Source organism: Sciurus carolinensis, chromosome 11 (assembly GCF_902686445.1).
Source record: "Sciurus carolinensis chromosome 11, mSciCar1.2, whole genome shotgun sequence".
NCBI lineage: Eukaryota > Metazoa > Chordata > Mammalia > Rodentia > Sciuridae > Sciurus > Sciurus carolinensis.
In genome coordinates, this window is record NC_062223.1 from 47,510,861 (window position 1) to 47,529,412 (window position 18,552).

The window sequence follows — 18,552 nt, forward strand, 5'->3', positions numbered from 1 at the left end:
TCTGAAGATCTTCCTCTGTATCCTTCTTTAGATGCCTCTTCTTCTTGCCCCTTGTGTTACTTTTGTCATGAGCATGTTGACTCCCAGTTCTCACCCTCTAGACCATGAGGGCTGGCTTCAGCTGACTTACTCCCTGTTAAACTTTGCATGGTGGGTACTATGATTAGTCATTCTCTCCAGGGTTGATGTTTCCTCATCACTATGGTCCGAATGTTTATGTCCACCCCAGATTCTCATGGTGAAATTGTAACCCCAGTGTGGTGGTCTGAGGACGCACTTGGGTCCTGAGGGCAGAGCCCTCATGGATGGAAGTAGTGCCTTTATAAAAGCAACTCTGGAGAGCCGTCTTGCTGCTCCCACCATGTGAGGACCCAGTAAGCAGGGTCTGTCTGTGAACCAGGAAATGGGCCCATGCCAACTTGCCAGACACAGAATTTAATTACATTTTGATCTTGGATTGCCAAGCTTCCAGAACTGTGAGAAATAAATTTCTGTTGTTTGTAAGCCCTCAGTTTATGGTAGTTTGCTATAGAAACAAATACAGAAGTAAATATGCCTTTCTTAAGATCTCATCAGTATATACATAGATGGAATGGGAAGGGCTGGTGAACAGTCACTGGAAATCTATCTAGAAGAAAAAAACTAGTTGAGTGATTCACATTGTATATGGAATAATGGGCTGCTCAGAACATTTCCATTCATGAATTTGGGGATGTTGGCTAGAAACACATTCCCAGTGCTTTCTCTCTTCCCCATCATTTCAGAACTTCAAAAGTTAGGAAGTTGAGATGCTGGGATAAACAGATAAAAAGCAATCTTTTAGTTCTCTTCCAACACATTCACTGAACTTTCTTGGCAAATGGAAGCCTGTTTCATTATTCATTTGTATTCTGCCCTGGTCAGGTATAACCCTAGTTGCTCAGGATATAGGACCTGTTTTCAGCAAGGTGTCACAGACTTGTTGAGATGAAGGAGTAAACAGGACATTGCAATTCACCATGAACCACTATCCTCAAAGAGAATAAAAACATTGATAATGGACTCTTCTGTCCTGCTTTGTACAAAGGAAAATTTGCTGCCCCTCACCCCCACTATACATAAACAAAGGCTTCATAGGGTGAGCTGGAATATAAGTACCAACAATGAGAGAATTCAAAGCCAAGGATAAACTATTTGTGGTAATAGGTATTTGGAGATGGGGCACGTGAAGAATTCTGACTAGTTTGTGACTAAGAAAGGCAAGAAAATAATTTTTCTTCTCAAGGAAGAGAGAGTTTTGAGACTAAGTCATGGTAGATTTTTGTGGGTCATGAGAGAGTAATCTTTCTACTCACTGTTTGCATGAGTTTCAAAATATTAATCCCTAAAAAAGTTTCAGGGAGAGAAAAAGAATGATTTTGCTTTATAAAAAAATTATTTAAGTGGGCAAAAGGGTGTGTGTGTGTGTGTGTGTGTCTGTATGTATGTGTGTGTGATGGGGAAAGCTGGGAGAGGAGCATGTTCTTCCCTACTGAACTGAATCTTTCTCTTCAGCTCCTGTCTCTTCTGTCCCACCCCAGAAACATGTATCCTTCTCCCTGATAACCACTTCAGTTCTCACCATTCATCAGACGTATCTCCCTTTCTCTTTAGAAATCCTTATTTCCTTCAGATTAGTTGCTGCTATGTTCTTTGCACCCAGGGACACTGTTCCCACATCTCCATTGTAGCAGGAATCCTCTTGTTTCATAGTATACCTTTGCATTTGTGACAGTCAGTAGCATGTGTAGACACATGGGTGAAGAGCACACAGCATGGGGTGTCCACATAGCAGAGTCAGGTGTTTAAGGCCTAGTTCTGCTTCATAATTAGCTATATAACTTTGGGCAAATTATCTAAGTAATATAAGGCTCAATTTCCTTCTCTAAAATAGTAATAATAATAGTACCACCTATCACATATGGTGTTTAGTTAGACAGAAAAAAGTAGATAATATACGTGCAAAGAACTTAGAGCCACTTACTAGATGGACACTCAGTAACCATTATCTATTTTGATTAAGTTCTCAATATTTATTTAATGACCTTAATAAATACCTTCATCAGAGTGGTTTTTACCCAGCTGAATTCTTACTGTGCTTTTGTGATTTCCATTTCTGATACCTAAGAAATGTAAGGCATTTAAAACTTTAAAATTCTCTGGATCATAATAGGAACAAATAGTAAATGGCATACAGAAGCATTATTCATGAAGTTTTAACATGATCCAATTAAAATGTCCGAGCTTCAGTATAACTGTTATCTTTAGTACATCATTCAATCTTATTTTTCATCTCCCTAAAAGCATTCCATAGCTGCTCTGGATTGATCTCACAAATTGCTTTTGGAAAACTGGTCCCAAGATCCAGTGCCCTCAGTCCTGCCTTCTGTCATCCCAAGAAATAGCCTTCTCATGAGCCAACAATAAAACAAATTATTTGCTTCTGATATATCTGTAACTGCATAGTGACTACACTGCATTGTGGAGATACAGAGACAACTTGTAGCTGGTGCACATGGTAATTGCCAGTTTGGGAGGAATCTGCCCTCCCTACCTGATGAAATGAATTGTAATAGAGAATGAACTGAAGCATGGAGTTTCTCTGGAGAGACCTGGAAGTACCTTTCCCTTTGGCCTGCCAGCTGGTTTGGAGGGGTGTGTGTGTGGGGGGGGGCGGAATCACAGGTAATTTTCTTCATTTCAAAAGCTCAAATGCACTAACTGGAAGAAGTTAAGAAAACCAAGCCTCATGTCAGTTTTTTATTTGTTTTCCTCTTTCCTTTCTCTCTTTCATTTTTGTTGCACTGATTATAATTCCGATTTTTTTCCCTCCATTATTTAAAAAGCAAAGAAGAGCAGTCCTCCAGGTGTCCCTCCAGGTGTCCTTCGCAGAGCCAGCAGCGGTTAGGTGAGTGAGCACTGGGCATATCTATAATTCAGCTCCAGAATATTCCCCTCAATAATTAATTGAGTGGCACAAAAGAGGAGGCCCAAGAGGGCCCTCAAACAAAGCTGCCGGCCAAGGACGACAGTGGTCACCCAGGCGCCAACCTGCCAGCCCAAGCGGGGATCTGCTCCAGCAGTCTGGGTATGCACCCCCACTGCTTGCTTGGCCCATCAAGGAGAGCTGGGAGCGATGCCCAGGTCACCTGGGTTTCTGGTCGTGTATGTGTATTAAATTCCGGTTTCCCACTGCTAATCTTTCTTTTGGAGGATTTGTGGGAATTGTGTATTTGCATCCAAGTTCAGAGGTACTTCACAAGCTGACCACCCAAAGGCAAACTGCAATTCAGTCTCTAGGGGGAGACGTATGCCCCCCAACCCCCACCATGCTGTAGGAGTTCTTGACTTCCCTCGTATGTGTGTGGGGTAATATCTTTTAAAACTCTTTAAATGGATCAGACTACTGTGATAAAGACAGTAGTCAAACCTGCACCTGAACCTGTCAAACCTCTCGCCAAGTCGTATTTCTTTTTGCAGCAACAGGTTCACAGAGGGTTCCTCCTCTGCCTTCCAAAGCCTCTGTCCTGGTCAGCCCTGCAACTTGCTCAGTCCTGCAACCTGCTCAGTTCTCCAACTCTCCGCCCCGGACTTCTGCCTTCGGTGCACAGCCTCTAGCCAGGGCCTGATTTCAGTTTTCCGAAACTCTTCCAGCACCAGGGTCTAACACGTGTTTAAAATCGTTCTCCTCCTCGCCCAGGAGGCCGGACTCCGGAGCTGAGGCCGACAAACTCCTTCGTGCCAGGAAGGCGAATTTGGCATTCTCGGCTGCAATGGGAAGGTTCCTGGCCTGCGGCCTCGCCAAGAGATGCAAGAGGGTTCCCAACTCCACAAATTTACTGGGGGAGAAAAGGACCCCGCGCCGGGAAAGATGCAGAGAAAGCAGGTCAGGGGAAAGAGAAGACGCCCCAACGCACCCACTTTCGGGACAGCATTTCCTGTCGAGGCTCCCCTCCCAACCTCTTTAGGGGCACCTGCGCTGCCGTCGGGACAACCGCTGCAGCTCCACTGGGATCACCTCCCTTCGGAGATTTGCTTCTTGCTCCGGGGGGCGACAGCCAAGTGCCCCCGCAAACGTTTCCAGAAGCCAGGGAGTCCGGGGACTGGATCAGGGGGCGGGGAGTCGCGGCGTCGTGACTGCGCCCGCCCAGCCGCGCCGGGAGGCGCCCCTGGCGACCGCCCTGAACGCCACACCCTCGGCACGGCCCTGGCCCCGCCCCCGCCCGGCGCGCGTTCGCGGCCAGGGGAGGCGTGTGCTGCTTCTGCAGCCAGCGAGAGGGAGAGAGGGATGGATGTTGGATGAGGAATTCAGGCTTAACAAGTGATCTCTGCTGTCTAGGATTTTGGTTCTTTTCGGGGAACCTTGACTTCCTTTCCCAGTCCAGCCTGCTGTGCTGAACTCCAGAGGAACCAGGAGTCTTGGGGTCTTTTCTGGGGCAGCCCGGATCCGATCCCCACCCCTAGGCTCTCGCAGCGAGGACTCTGTGCCCCCCTGGCCAAGCAGCAGAACTTGTCTTGTGGATATTTTGGAGCGTTCACCCGCCAAACCGGAGTGATTCCTTTTACCCCCTAAGATCATTCTTCCCCTCCTCCAGCTGTTGCAGCTTGAGGGGGGAAAAAAAAAAACAAATCAGCGGGGAATTTTCTTTATTTTATTTTTTCACCCTTCTTGGGAATGGTAAGTATGATACCTTTCTTATCTTTCCTCCACCCTCCTCTTTTGGCTGTTAAGAAACTGTGGACATTTGAGGGATAAATAATATCGAGAATGTGACAGAAGGGCATGAATGGAAGGCGGTTAAAAATAAACCAGGAGGTGGGAGAAGGGAGGTGCAGATGCTACGCCGCGCTCCGGGGGCCAACCCGGGGATGGGGTAAGTGTGCCCTGCTTAATGTGCCCAAGCGGGAACCTAGGTCTGGAGGCGAAGGTGCAATTAAAGATGTCGTTTTCCAACGAGGTGGGGTTTAGATTTAGCAGCGTTTTGTCTCATCCCAGCCTCACCGGTTCATTTCATTTGGGAACAGCTGGTGAACGGGTCTGTATTGATGCCTCTCCCAACATTTTGGATTTGCGTGCATTTTCCGAGCATTTGAGCAAACCATAGGTACTGTGTAAATGGCGTGCATTGAAGTATACATTTCTGACAGTGTTGGCCTTTCTGATTCCAGCTATGTATATATATTCTCTCTCTCTCTCTCTCTCTCTCTCTCTCTCTCTCTCTCTCTCTCTTTCTCTGGTTCCAGTTATGTATATATTCTCTCTCTCTGTCTCTCTCTCTCTCTGTCTCCCTCTCTCTCTCTCTGTCTCCCTCTCTCTCTGCTAAGGTTCAGGTACCACCCTAACACAGTTGCAGGAATTAGCATTTAGAGATGAAAACAGCCTTGCTGTTGGGAAATTAGAGGAGGGGTGGGATGCTTGGCTGGTATTTGGGGGCACAGGGATTGAGCAAGAGGTAATCTGCAAAATCCCACTAGTTCAATGGTATTAAAGAGAAAGGGGAATTCCCCAGCAAAGGTCTCTCCCATGAAGGCTCCTGGGAATCTGAATAGATTCTCTTAACATGAATACCTTGAGAAGGAAGAGAGATTTTGAGCCAGTCCAGTTTGTTGGGGGGATGATTTGTCTTCTCTTTCTCTCCCCATTCTTTCTCTTTCTCTTTCTTTCATCAGGAACAGTGAGGTAACTGGAATCCAATCAAAAGGAAGGCAGTTTGCTTTCTGTAAGGTGGAGGAGGGAGTTAGATAAACTAAAACTAACAAAATCAAACAAACACATAAATAAGAAATTATTTGGTATGGAGGAGGAAGGGAGGGCTAGATCTCCCTCAGAGCCGATGGTGAATAAGGCCCTCTAATTCATCATATTCTGGGAGTGAGGTTTGGTGTGAGGGGGTGTGCATAGTGTACAAATATATGGCACTTCACTTACACTGGGACTGTATTTAAATAGTGCATTATAAATGGTGGTAGGAGTTGGGGAAGAAACTGAGCAAACTCTTGGACTATTTGGCCTGTGCAAGTCTTTAAGGGATGTTGGCCTAACACTTCACTGTGAATGTACCTCGAGGTGATTTTATAAGTAAGAACTTGGAGACCTACTGATGATAAACACTTCCAAGTATGTTGTAATGTTAGAAGTTAGGCAGAAGTAGGTGGAATGTCACACGAGATACCTTCATAGGTGTATTTACTGGGTTTTGACTCAGTCGAGCTCCACTCTTACCCTGTGAGAATGTGTGTGATTGGGACACTCTCTTTTGCCACTTCCCTCCTTGTTACTTCATAATATGAGTTTGTTTAGCTTGCAAGGTAGACAAGATCAGCAGGTGGTCAAGAGCCGAACCCTATTAATACTTCAGAAAGCCATTTCTTTTATGTTTCCCAAGTGTTTCTAGTGATAGAAGCTAGTGAATGCCCTGCATTCTGGCTGTCATCATCCTCTCCAAATCCTTGGGTCATCCTCTGCATTCTTAGAAGTCCTGTCAGACAGAGTGAATATAAAAATCAAGAGGAGACGGTACATGGGGCAGGAGGTTTTATAGGTTTCAGCTGAGGAGATGAATTCACTGGACCTGGAAGAGCAAACTAAAGAAGGGTCAGGAATGGCAGGTGACAGTGGGAACAGATTGGGGCTAGAAGGAATGTATGATGAGGATGTGGGAGATTGGAAAGGAAGGTGTAGGGAAAAGATAGAGGATGGGAGACACAGATTAACTTCTAAGGATATACAGTGTGATCTGCCAATGGCAGTCCACACACAATAGGACTTGAAAAATAAGGAGGTCTTTCCTTTAGAAGAGTGTAGGAGGAACCATTGAGGTGAATATGGAGGAACTGCAAAGAGAAAAGATGATTATTAGAGATGTGGAAACTAGTATTAGCTTCTTGAATGGGGTGATAGGAATCTGGGGAAGAGAAAACAACAGGGACATGCTTCAGATAGGCAGGGAATACCAGCTTAATGCCACTATTGGGGAGTGTCGGAATGCCATGGGTGTCCTCATATTCCGTCTTTCCCTGGCTCCAAATGGTGGCACAGGACATGTGCCTTTGGGAATGGGTAGGTATACAATAAAGCATAGGTTACTGTCTTGTTATTCATAACTGCCAGTGTTTATTGCCATTCATTATGTACAAGGCAGTGTGCTATTCTGTCAACACCCATTATCTCATTTGAGCCTTACAAAGGTGGAGTGGGGGAGTTCATATCGTGTTGTCTATACTTTGTAGATGAGGTGATTGAAGCTCATTCAAGTAGTGGAAGCTGCATTGAAAACACCTGTTTTTCTGACTTCTCTACTCCTGAGTTAAGATAGAGAGGAATGGAAGGGTGCTTAATTCAGAAACATTTTGAGTGAAATGCCTTGAGATAAATGAATGATGGAAACAACTTCATTTTTTGAATTTTATTTTAAAAATATTTTTTAGATGTTGATAGTCCTTTATTTTATTCATTCATTTATATGCAGTGCTGAGCACCGAACCCAGTGCCTCACACATGCTAGGCAAGTGCTGTACCACTAAGCCACAACCCCAGCCCCAGAAACAACTTTAAAGTAACAACACTGTCATTGTGGAAGGAAGATAATGATAGTGAGAGTTAAAACCTGGCATTGGGGAAGGGAGAAGGGAAACAGAATCATGTGTGTTGAGAATGGAGAGGAGAAAAATACTTGAATTGCTGCAAAAATAGACTGAGCTGAAATAATAACCAAAGAAGAAGGAAAGAAGGATGTTGAATGAGAGAGATATTTAAGAGCAGCCTGCCCCACACTCTTGAAAATTTATGGTCTCTTCATGTGTATTATGATTTGCCTGAGGACAAGAGAAGGAAGCGTATGTGAAGTAAAATGCTCAGTTGGCTCTTTATGATTTCATTCCTTTTTTTCCCCTATGCTTGTTTCCCAACCTTTTTCAGGTGAAGAACTTCTGTATGATTTTAGCTGAAGGATGCTTTGCATTTCCTTAATTTCTATGGAGACCTCAGAGCTGTTTTTGCATCTGATGACACCTCGTCTTGTACCTTCTCTACCTCCCAAGGTCTTTGCCTCTATATACAGCTTGGCATTGCCTGTGGGTCCAGGAAGCCTTTGATGAACTTAAGGGGAGAGACTGGAGAATCATCTTGATAGACTGAGCAGCAATGGCTGGACATACTTTAAGCCACAGCTTAACATGGGTCAAACCATCACTGGAAGGCAAGTGCTAAGACAAAACGTTTATTTGCAATTTATTTAAATTTGATGGCTCAGGATTTGGACAATTTCCATGGCAGAAAAATATATTTCATTTTCTAGGCACAACTGCTGGCTGTCAGATACTTGCTGCTTTTGAATCTTGCAGCATCATTACCGACCGCATCCCAGACATATTTCCAAATTTGAACATCTATCCCAAAACATAGATGTTCAGGAGACACCAACATTTTCTGACTTAGGTTTGAGGAGTGCTAGGCTGTTTATCTAGACTAGCCAAGCCCTGGAGAGCAATGTTGAATCCCCGAGAAGAGAGAGCATGGGGCGTGCTGATTTAAAAACAGAAAATGCAAAGTTGGACTGAAAATATCCTTAGTCTTCCAAGCAATCTGCTTAAGGGTTCCAAACTTACCTTCATTTGGTGAGAAAAGAAGCTGCCCTATTTTTCTTTCTTCTTCTTTTACAACTGGAACCAGCCATTTCCCACAACCACCACCATGGAGGTTGCAATGGTGAGTGCGGAGAGCTCAGGGTGCAACAGTCATATGCCTTATGGTTACGCAGCCCAGGCTCGGGCCCGGGAGCGGGAGAGGCTTGCTCACTCCAGGGCAGCTGCTGCTGCTGCTGTGGCAGCTGCCACCGCTGCTGTTGAAGGCAGCGGGGGTTCTGGTGGGGGGTCCCACCACCACCACCAGACGCGTGGGGCCTGCACCTCCCACGACCCTCAGAGCAGCCGAGGGAGTCGAAGGAGGAGGCGACAGCGGCCTGAGAAGAAGAAAGTCCACCACCGGCAGAGCAGCTTTCCTCACTGCTCCGACTTGATGCCCAGTGGTTCTGAGGAGAAGATCCTGAGGGAGCTGAGTGAGGAGGAGGAAGAGGAGGAGGAGGAGGAAGAGGAGGAAGAGGAGGGAAGGTTTTACTATAGTGAAGAGGACTATGGTGAGGAAAGTTCCTACACAGACCTGCTGCCTCAGGATGAAGGGGGTGGCGGTGGCTACAGTTCAGTCCGCTATAGTGACTGTTGTGAACGCGTGGTGATAAATGTGTCCGGCCTCCGCTTCGAGACCCAGATGAAAACTCTGGCCCAGTTTCCAGAGACTTTGTTGGGTGACCCTGAGAAGAGGACTCAGTACTTTGACCCTTTGCGCAATGAGTATTTTTTTGACAGGAACCGACCCAGCTTTGACGCCATCTTATATTATTACCAGTCAGGAGGCCGCCTGAAGAGGCCAGTCAATGTTCCCTTTGATATCTTCACTGAGGAGGTGAAGTTCTATCAGCTGGGAGATGAGGCCCTGCTCAAGTTCCGTGAGGATGAGGGCTTTGTGAGAGAAGAGGAGGACAGGGCCCTGCCAGAGAATGAATTTAAAAAGCAGATTTGGCTTCTCTTTGAATATCCAGAGAGCTCCAGTCCCGCAAGGGGCATCGCCATTGTGTCTGTCCTGGTCATCTTAATCTCCATTGTCATCTTTTGCCTGGAAACCTTGCCTGAGTTCAGGGACGACAGGGATCTGGTCATGGCACTGAGTGCTGGCGGGCACAGTGGGTTGCTGAACGACACCTCGCCACACCACCTGGAGAACTCAGGGCACACGATATTCAATGATCCTTTCTTCATCGTGGAGACAGTCTGTATCGTGTGGTTTTCCTTTGAGTTTGTGGTCCGTTGCTTTGCTTGTCCTAGCCAAGCACTCTTCTTCAAAAACATCATGAACATCATTGACATTGTCTCCATTTTGCCTTACTTCATCACCCTGGGCACCGACCTGGCCCAGCAGCAGGGGGGTGGCAATGGTCAACAGCAGCAGGCCATGTCCTTTGCCATCCTCAGGATCATTCGTCTGGTCCGAGTGTTCCGGATCTTCAAACTCTCCAGACATTCCAAAGGCTTGCAGATCCTGGGCCACACCCTCAGAGCCAGCATGCGGGAACTGGGCCTTCTGATCTTCTTCCTCTTCATTGGGGTTATCCTCTTTTCCAGCGCTGTGTACTTCGCGGAGGCGGATGAACCCACCACCCATTTCCAAAGCATCCCAGATGCATTTTGGTGGGCTGTGGTAACCATGACAACTGTGGGCTATGGGGACATGAAGCCCATCACTGTGGGGGGCAAGATCGTGGGGTCCCTGTGTGCCATTGCGGGTGTCTTAACCATTGCTTTGCCAGTGCCAGTGATTGTCTCTAACTTTAACTATTTCTACCACAGAGAGACTGAAAACGAGGAACAGACACAGCTGACGCAAAATGCAGTCAGTTGCCCGTACCTCCCTTCTAATTTTCTCAAGAAATTTCGGAGCTCCACTTCTTCTTCCCTGGGGGACAAGTCAGAGTATCTAGAGATGGAAGAAGGGGTTAAGGAGTCTCTCTGTGCGAAGGAGGAGAAGTGTCAGGGCAAGGGGGATGACAGTGAGACGGATAAAAACAACTGTTCTAATGCAAAGGCTGTGGAGACTGATGTGTGAGTTGCTCTCTCCACACTCCACTGCCCTCCCCCAGCATCTCCAAATATATTTATGCATAGAGAGTGCAGTTATGAAAATGAAATATGCAAATGAGTCCAATGCATACAGTAGTACGCCATTTAATGGTAATACATGGCATAATTGTTACTAAACTTGTATTACATATCACATAAAGGATACATCTTGGAGAAGAGGGAGGCTTAAATAAGAGCAAATCTATCTTTATATTTTTTATTAGAATGCAAGAATTTTGCACATTAACTGGAAAAGATGTTAATAGTACAGATGGTTCCATGGAGAGAATGTGTGTGTGTATGTGAGCGTGTGTGTAAGTGTGTATGTATAAGTAAATTGTCAACATTGTTGGTAATTGTGCAGTGATGGGAAAAGTTGGCATTTTGAAGTATTTACTATGTAAGAACTAATGAATCTGAGCAGTCATTTATCAGTGCTTTAATAGCATCTCCTATGTCTTTGGATTCTGTAGTTGTTTTTTAAAAATTGTAAGAATTATTGTGTAGAAAAAAAAAGAAAGCAAATTATTTAATAGAATATAGGTCACACTTTTATCTTGGATTTAATTAAAGTTTATTTTTAACTGGAAATTAACTTTTAAAAAGGCTGCAGGGGCCTTTAGAAATTGATTATATTTTATTATTAATTTTGGGAAGATATGATAGCAAATGCCTAACATTATGGAAGAAATGAAATTGGAGGACATGTAACAAGTTTTGTTCACAGGTAACAGGACTGGATTTTTTTTTTTCTTTTGCACTACTTTATATGCTGAAGATTGAGAGAGACTTCATACTGTGAATGTTTACTAATGTAACAGTTCAATGACAATCATTGGAAGAATGATTTCTTAGTCTTATTTTATTGTTCTCTTCTTTACGTGAGATTAATGACCACACAGATAACAGCACATGATTCTCTCCAATTTTAAAATCTAAATAACTGATCTACAAAGGAACTATGAAGCAAAGTTTAGCAACTGAATCTTCTGAAATTGATCTGTTACAATGATGCTTCAGAAACAATACTATTTTAAATATTCTTCTGCCTTTTAAATCCAGAATAATTTAACCAAAGTTAATGCATGCACTGAAAGAATTCTTGAAGAAATAAGATGCCCAGCAGCTACAGTGATTATGGCTTAAGATCTTTTTCTATTAAATGTGCAACATAAATGATGGATTTATTAAGTTTATGTTTCTTTGTGTGTGTGCAGCTACAAAAGAGCAGAATGTGGGAATTGACCTCAGATTTTAGCATTCTGTTTGCTAAAATGGATGTAAGGAAGCGTTTTGTCAAAACATTTGGTTTCATATCACCATCATTATCATCATTATTAAAGGGTTTTATGACACATGTAACTGTATTTAACTCACAATAAGGTATTAGAGAATGTGAGTAATAACTAGTGTTCCACCTTTCCTCAGTATTAATGGGATGTAGGTTAGAAAACTCAGTGTACATATGTTAGAGGCCTTACTTCCAATGTCTTTTCTATTTTTTTTTTTTTTTTTTTTTTGTAAACTTCTGTTCTTTTTAAAATGGTTGGCCTGATCACTGAGCTTTGGGGAAAAAATAACATGCAGACTATTTTAGCACACAATGCACTCTGAAAATTGTGAACTAAAAATGAAAAATGACCTGGAATCACCTTTCTCAAACTTTTCTAACCCAGGCCATCTTTTGCTAAGTTTTACCTCTTCTTTAATGATATTCGAAATTAAAAGTAAATCCACTGTTTGGATTAGAAGTAAATCCACACCCTTCCTCTGTCCTTCCCCCACCACAGGTAGAGAAACACTTTTCTAGAACTCCATTTGGAGAAGCAGCAGCATTATTCAGTGGATTTGGTTGAATGTAAAGACCAAAGATCAATAGTGGGCAACAAAGAGTGACAAAATTAGAAAATACTGTTTTATAATTAAGACTTCAAAGATGACGTTTAATATATTTTAGATTTCGAGCAAAAATGTAATAAGCATTAGACTAGGGATAAGGCTATTTGGATTGGTCACTATTTCTTTGGAAAGGTCACTTAACATCTCTGTACCCAAATTTCTTTTTAGTAAAAAGGAGGACACATAAAACTTACTACATCACAGAATATGGAATGCAAATGAGAACCCTTGAAATCTCTGAAATGTTGAGTTTCCTACAAATGCCTATGTTAGGACTAAATTATTTAATCTTTCTCTTAGAGAAAAAGGGTTGTAGAACCTAGGAGCTTCATCTACTTTGGCAGAATATTGTAAAAATCGTGGGTTATTTCTTTAATGTTGGTGTCCTAACAAGTTGATTTGAACACACAAGTTGACTGACCATTGATCGATTACTGAAGTTTCTTCTTTTAGGGGAAAATCTCAGTCATGTCATGAAATAAGAAGTTACCTCTGAGCCAGTCACCATGGTGCACACCTGTAATCCCAGTGGCTTCTGGGCTGAGGCAGGAGGATTGTGAATTCAAAACCAGCCTCAGCAATTTAGCGAGGCCCTAATCTCTAAATAAAATTCTAAACCCTATCTCTAAATAAAATTTTATAAAAGGGCTGGGAATGTGATTCAGTGGTTAAGTACCCCTGGGTTTAATTCCCAGTACAAAAAAAAAAAAGTTAACTCTGCATAAGGAATCACATTCTTATACCCAAATAGACCAGATTATATCTTAAAACAATTTAAGGGCTCTCCAGCTTAGGATCTTATTGAGCATCCTGTAATGGTAATAGTGATGATTTGATGGTTTAGGAAGGGAAATGAAAAACTGAATTTCATAGTGTCCCTTCCTTTATAAACCTGAAAAGTCTATTTGATCATGCATATTATACTGATAATTCTGAGATTCCTGAAAATATGTTATCTTAGGAATCCTTTATCTAACATGGTTTATTTAGGCTAAGAAAGCCAGAAGTGACATTCATGAACTTTCAAACCAAATATTATTTGTTTGTTGCTAAAGTTATGTTCACCCCTGCTTCCCCCAGTCCCTGCAAGATGAATTTATTTCAGGGTGTCCGATCTTGATTCTTGAAGAAAGCTTTTCAGCCTTTAAGACATGCATAGGGATCCTTTTACATGAAGCATTTCTCGTACACAGAACGTGTGAAGGCAACTGAATTTACAACATTTTTCCAAGTTGAAACTACCCAAAGTGGTTTAGAACCTTTGTGAAAATTTTATACTGAGGAAAATGCTTTTAGGAGCTCTGTGTAACTGATTTAGGAAACTATCTTCTAAGAGACCACCATACATGTTTGGTTGTAAGACAAAAGAGTAATGATGCCATTTAGAGATCTGGGATCCTTTAGTTGCTTTTCAGATGATAAGAAATGTTACCCAAAGCACACTTTGAGGGTCATCATAATCAGAATCTTTTCAAGAGTGGCTGCATTGTTCTCCCTTGCCAATGTTTGAAAAGGAAGCAGTTATGCTGGACAGTTATGGAGAAGAGAAGAATAAATATTCCTTTTGATTTCTGTGAAAGGGAGTTTGGTAGGTGCCAGAGGAATGACAGCTGGTCCAGAGAATCAAGAGTACTAACTTGTTAACTGTGGACAAATCATTTCATCTCCCTGATTCTCAGGGTTCTTTTTTCTTTTCTTTCTTTTTTTTAAAGTGTAAGATCAGGATTTTGCACTGCATTATCACTTGGTTCCCCCCCTTCAAAACCAAAATTCTGCTGTGGAGTTGATGGAAGAATTAGACTACCTTGATATTTCCTAAATGCCCCTCAAACCATACCAGCCTGAATTTTTTTAGTTAACTCATAACAGCATAATAGTTTAAAAATCTCACTGTTAGGTTAACTGAAGAACCAGGAGTTTGTGATTTTTTCAGAATGAATACAATATGTCTTGAAGCTATTTATTTTAAAGACTTTTAAAGGGAAGGGATTCACTTTATGAAAAAGTAACACCGTCTCCAGTTGAATACATATGGTGAAAGTTGGTAAGTAAACATTTTGATTTCTTACTTTGTTGTAGTGCAGTCTTGTCAGTAAACAGTATTCTGACCTGTGCTAGAGAACTCATTTTATGTTTAAACACATGTAATATTTCACAAGTGCAGTTGCATTCTTTGTCAAATTTGTTTTAAACTGGACTACTGAAGCTTTGTGAGACTCTCTCAATTAAGTGTGTGTTAAAATAGAACCCATATGTGAATATGCTATAGCTAAGAAAAATACTGTAAATTAAGATATATATTTTCCAGTTTTAAAATAGTTAACCAATGGAAAATCAGTTTTCATTGCATTAGGATAACAATAACACGTCATCTTCCAACAGAATCAGAAATGGTGTCGTCCATTGTTAATTTCCAGGGCTTTGATGAATCTTTAACACTAACATTGCAACTTGTACTAGATAAAGTGGGAAACACACCTAGGTTTGGTTTACATTTTTAATGAACCTGTGATGGTGTGCTCATGTGCACGGTACAAACTGTAACATCCCTCTTTATGTTTTTTGTTTTGTTTTGTTTTTTTATTGATACAGTTTAGAATGATTACGGGTTGTCATTCAGTGACAAAAGGGCCTGTTCCAGGAAATCTTCTTGACCCAAAAGTCATTCTGAATTCTACAATGGACATTTGATGTGGACAAAAGGTACCTCTTGGTTTTCCTGCCTGAAAAGAGACTTGATTCTAAGCACAGGTTTTCCCGAAAAATGTAGCCACTGCAATTTAAAAAACCATCCTGCTTTCTAGTATGGGAATCAACATTCCTATTTGGAAAAAGAGGTTGATGGAATGGTTTGTGTTCAAGATTGAAGGAAACAGAGCTATTTTTGCAGTAAATGGGAATATGTACTTCTGAAAAGTAAATTAAGATTAGGACTGTGATATGAGTTTTATTTCTGGCTTGGTTTTCTGTTTCCATAGCAGTTCTGATTTCTCAGTGTCTTCTTCACGAGGTATGCAATACATATCTGGCCAAATGGTCCAATTTGAGGTTCAGGAAAGATGGTCACCTTATTTATGGGTAAATACTTAAACTCCTAGACACGAGTTGGTTGCTTTGAAAAATACTAAAGAGCTGAAGCTCTAAGTGAGACAAGCATCTCCCTTTCAGGCCTGTGGGACCAGATCAGATGTATAAGGCAAATGATGTACTGAATATGGAGTCTTGTAACCATCTTGGCTAGCATATTTCCCATTTCACTGGTCATAGTATTGCTGACCTAAACTTCAGTTTTTGATATATTTGTTGTCATATTTTGTATATTGATATTTTGGATGGAGAATTTGTATTGAGGGTAAATGACTTTGGTAGATGATCCATAAATAGTCAACTCTTGTTTCCTGATGTGAATTATTTATTTTGGAGATTATCCATTGCTGGTTTTTCATCTGAGTCTGGCTTTCCACAGGCTCAGAACTCTGTTAAACAGCTTGCTCAGAAAATGCAAAATCATGAAAAGATAAGGTAGTATAAAGAAACAGTAAAAACACCAGAACTAAAAAGCCAAGCAAAACTAACTAGGAAACTAGGTCCGTTGAATCAATAATGTCAGGTTCATCAGAATTGAGGGTAGTGTTGTCAGAGTTCCTCAGCATTAGGAAAGAGAGCGAAGAGGTGATTATTGTAATGGATGATGTAAAGCGGAAAAAGCTATGGAATGAGTACACAAGTTAACAACTGCTGTGAAAATGACAGAAATGCCAACCCACCTTAGTAGTAGTCTTAAAAGTAATTATTAGGAAGAGCTAATAAATGTGGAAGATATGCTGTTTTTTTCTTAGCTATTGGCATTATGCAGAAATGGATTGTTTTTCACAAATCTGTAGATCAAGGATGTATTTTCAAAATCAAAGAGGAGGAAAACTTATCCACAGATTCTTAAACTATTGGCTACTGAAGGTCAGTCAATCTCTTAAATCAGTCAAATCAGTTAAGTAAACAGCCCTGTGGATATCAACTAAAGATGAGCCAGTACTGAGCTAAAAAATTATACTTGTTTTAAAAAATTATATTAATATATGATACAGTCATATATTCACATATATTGTGCATTTCTTATTCTGTCTTTGGAAAAAAGATGTATAAATAAAATGAGTGACCTGAGGTATTGAAAGAGACATTTTAAAGTGAAGTGGGAGTAAAACATTCCCTGTAGTAGGCAGACATATGTGTTTTGGAGAAATGGTGGAATCTGAATATTAAAAGGTCTTTCTTAACACTTTAGGCTGGACTTTTGTGCCATGTAACTATAATGGTATTAGGGGCTGATCTCAGACATTCCATAAGGGTATATAGAGTTTCATTCTTAGGAGAAAGGGTTAATTTTTATGCTTTATGGAACATTGCAAGATGTTTACTTTTCATGCATATTATTCCCATTATATAAATGATGCATATAGGGTGGAAACTGGACCACATGACCCATACATGTACTTTTTGTTCTCAAGAAACAGACTTCCCAAATTCATTATCTTTCTGTATTTTTGTTGCAGCTGCTATTTGATGTGACTTCCTTAATTGTCTCAAGTTTAATTACAGCATTAAAAAGTTTTAGACTATTATTTTTGGTACACTTTTCAGTATCTATTTTAGCTTCTGAGGGCACTCACATACAAAGCCATAAAATAATTGGAAAATACCATCACTCTTGGAGACCAGGGAAATATTATCTGAGCCTTCTGCATGATAGGGACCACATTAGTTAACATGGAAAGTGCATGTTATTCTATTTACAAACTCAATGCACTTGTATCTGAATAGATTGATGATTTCCCCCAAGAACAGTAATAGCGTTGATAGCACCTGAGTGTCTTTTTTTTTCCCTCTCAATTGGTAGGGATCATGATCCAAAGAAGGCTTTCATTTGCTATCAGGCAGAGTTGGAAATAATTAATGAAGCTCTCACTGGACTGTAATCTATCAAGAGGTGATAAAATCGCTAGGGAATGCATTAGGATTTATATTTATTTTTTCTTTTTTATTTCTGATTGGTATCATTGGCATACTGTTGGGGGAAATCTTAATTTTAGGATGATTTGCCTAATATAAAATGACTTTTGATAAAGGCGAGCAGAGATTCTAAGCATCACATTACCCTATTAGTTTTAGTCATATCCCTGGTTAAATATTTTAAGAAATTAACATGAGAGTTGGAGATTGCAATCTATATTCAGAGCTATTTATTTAGAAGAAATTTATCCCATAAATCATGGTTCATTTATGCAGGTTTCTTGAGAGTATATTGGAATTTTTTTGTTTTTCTTTTCTATTTTCCTGGCTTTTCCACACTATGTTTGAATTGGTAGATTTCACAAAAAACTTTGTATTTTTTAGCAAACCAGGTGAAAGTCTTGGCTATGATTTGATTAGAGGATGACTGACAAGATTGTTTGATAGTCTTTTTTTGTAACATTTGCAGTTGATCACTTTAGAAACTGACTTCAGTAAATGTGAAATACAACCCATGGACTTACGTATGTGCCGTGGTAGAATCTATATGACAGAGCAGGAATGTTAAGAATAGGTTTTCCTTCTGAGTTCCTAGAAGTATTCTCAGAGCTATTGACTTGTTTCTTCCAGAACTGATCCAGTCAACAGTAAGTTAGCAAACAGGTTTTGTTGTTGTTGTTGTTGTTTTCTGGAGGACCAACAGATATAAACAGGATCCAGCATCAGAGTCAGGTGGGAGACCAACAGAGTAGAAGGGGCGGGGGAAGGTACAGGAGTTAGGCCTAATGGAGTCATGAATTTGATGGTGAAACTACCTGGATCAATCTAAAAAGTGATGCATTTGATAATGCTAAATATTAATTCTTGTTAACCCAGCAAATCCAGGAGAGTGAATAGATTTCTTAGAATAGGCATAGGTATGTACAATGACCAAAGTCCCAATTCTCTTTTGAGGGT

At 41.1% G+C, this 18,552-nt stretch overlaps 1 protein-coding gene across 2 annotated transcripts; it reads left to right on the forward strand.

The window, feature by feature from the left end:
- Positions 1-4,186: 4,186 nt before the first annotated feature.
- Positions 4,187-12,012, forward strand: Kcna4 (potassium voltage-gated channel subfamily A member 4). Of its 2 annotated transcripts, none has more exons than XM_047519609.1 (2): positions 4,187-4,696; positions 7,937-12,012. In XM_047519609.1, exon 2 carries the CDS (start codon positions 8,711-8,713, stop codon positions 10,673-10,675), a length of 1,965 nt encoding a protein of 654 aa, XP_047375565.1. In that variant the 5' UTR covers positions 4,187-4,696; positions 7,937-8,710; the 3' UTR covers positions 10,676-12,012. The 2 variants fall into 2 exon arrangements, with proteins under 2 accessions (XP_047375565.1, XP_047375566.1); XM_047519610.1 differs by lacking the exon at positions 4,187-4,696 and adding an exon at positions 4,987-5,054.
- Positions 12,013-18,552: the final 6,540 nt, after the last annotated feature.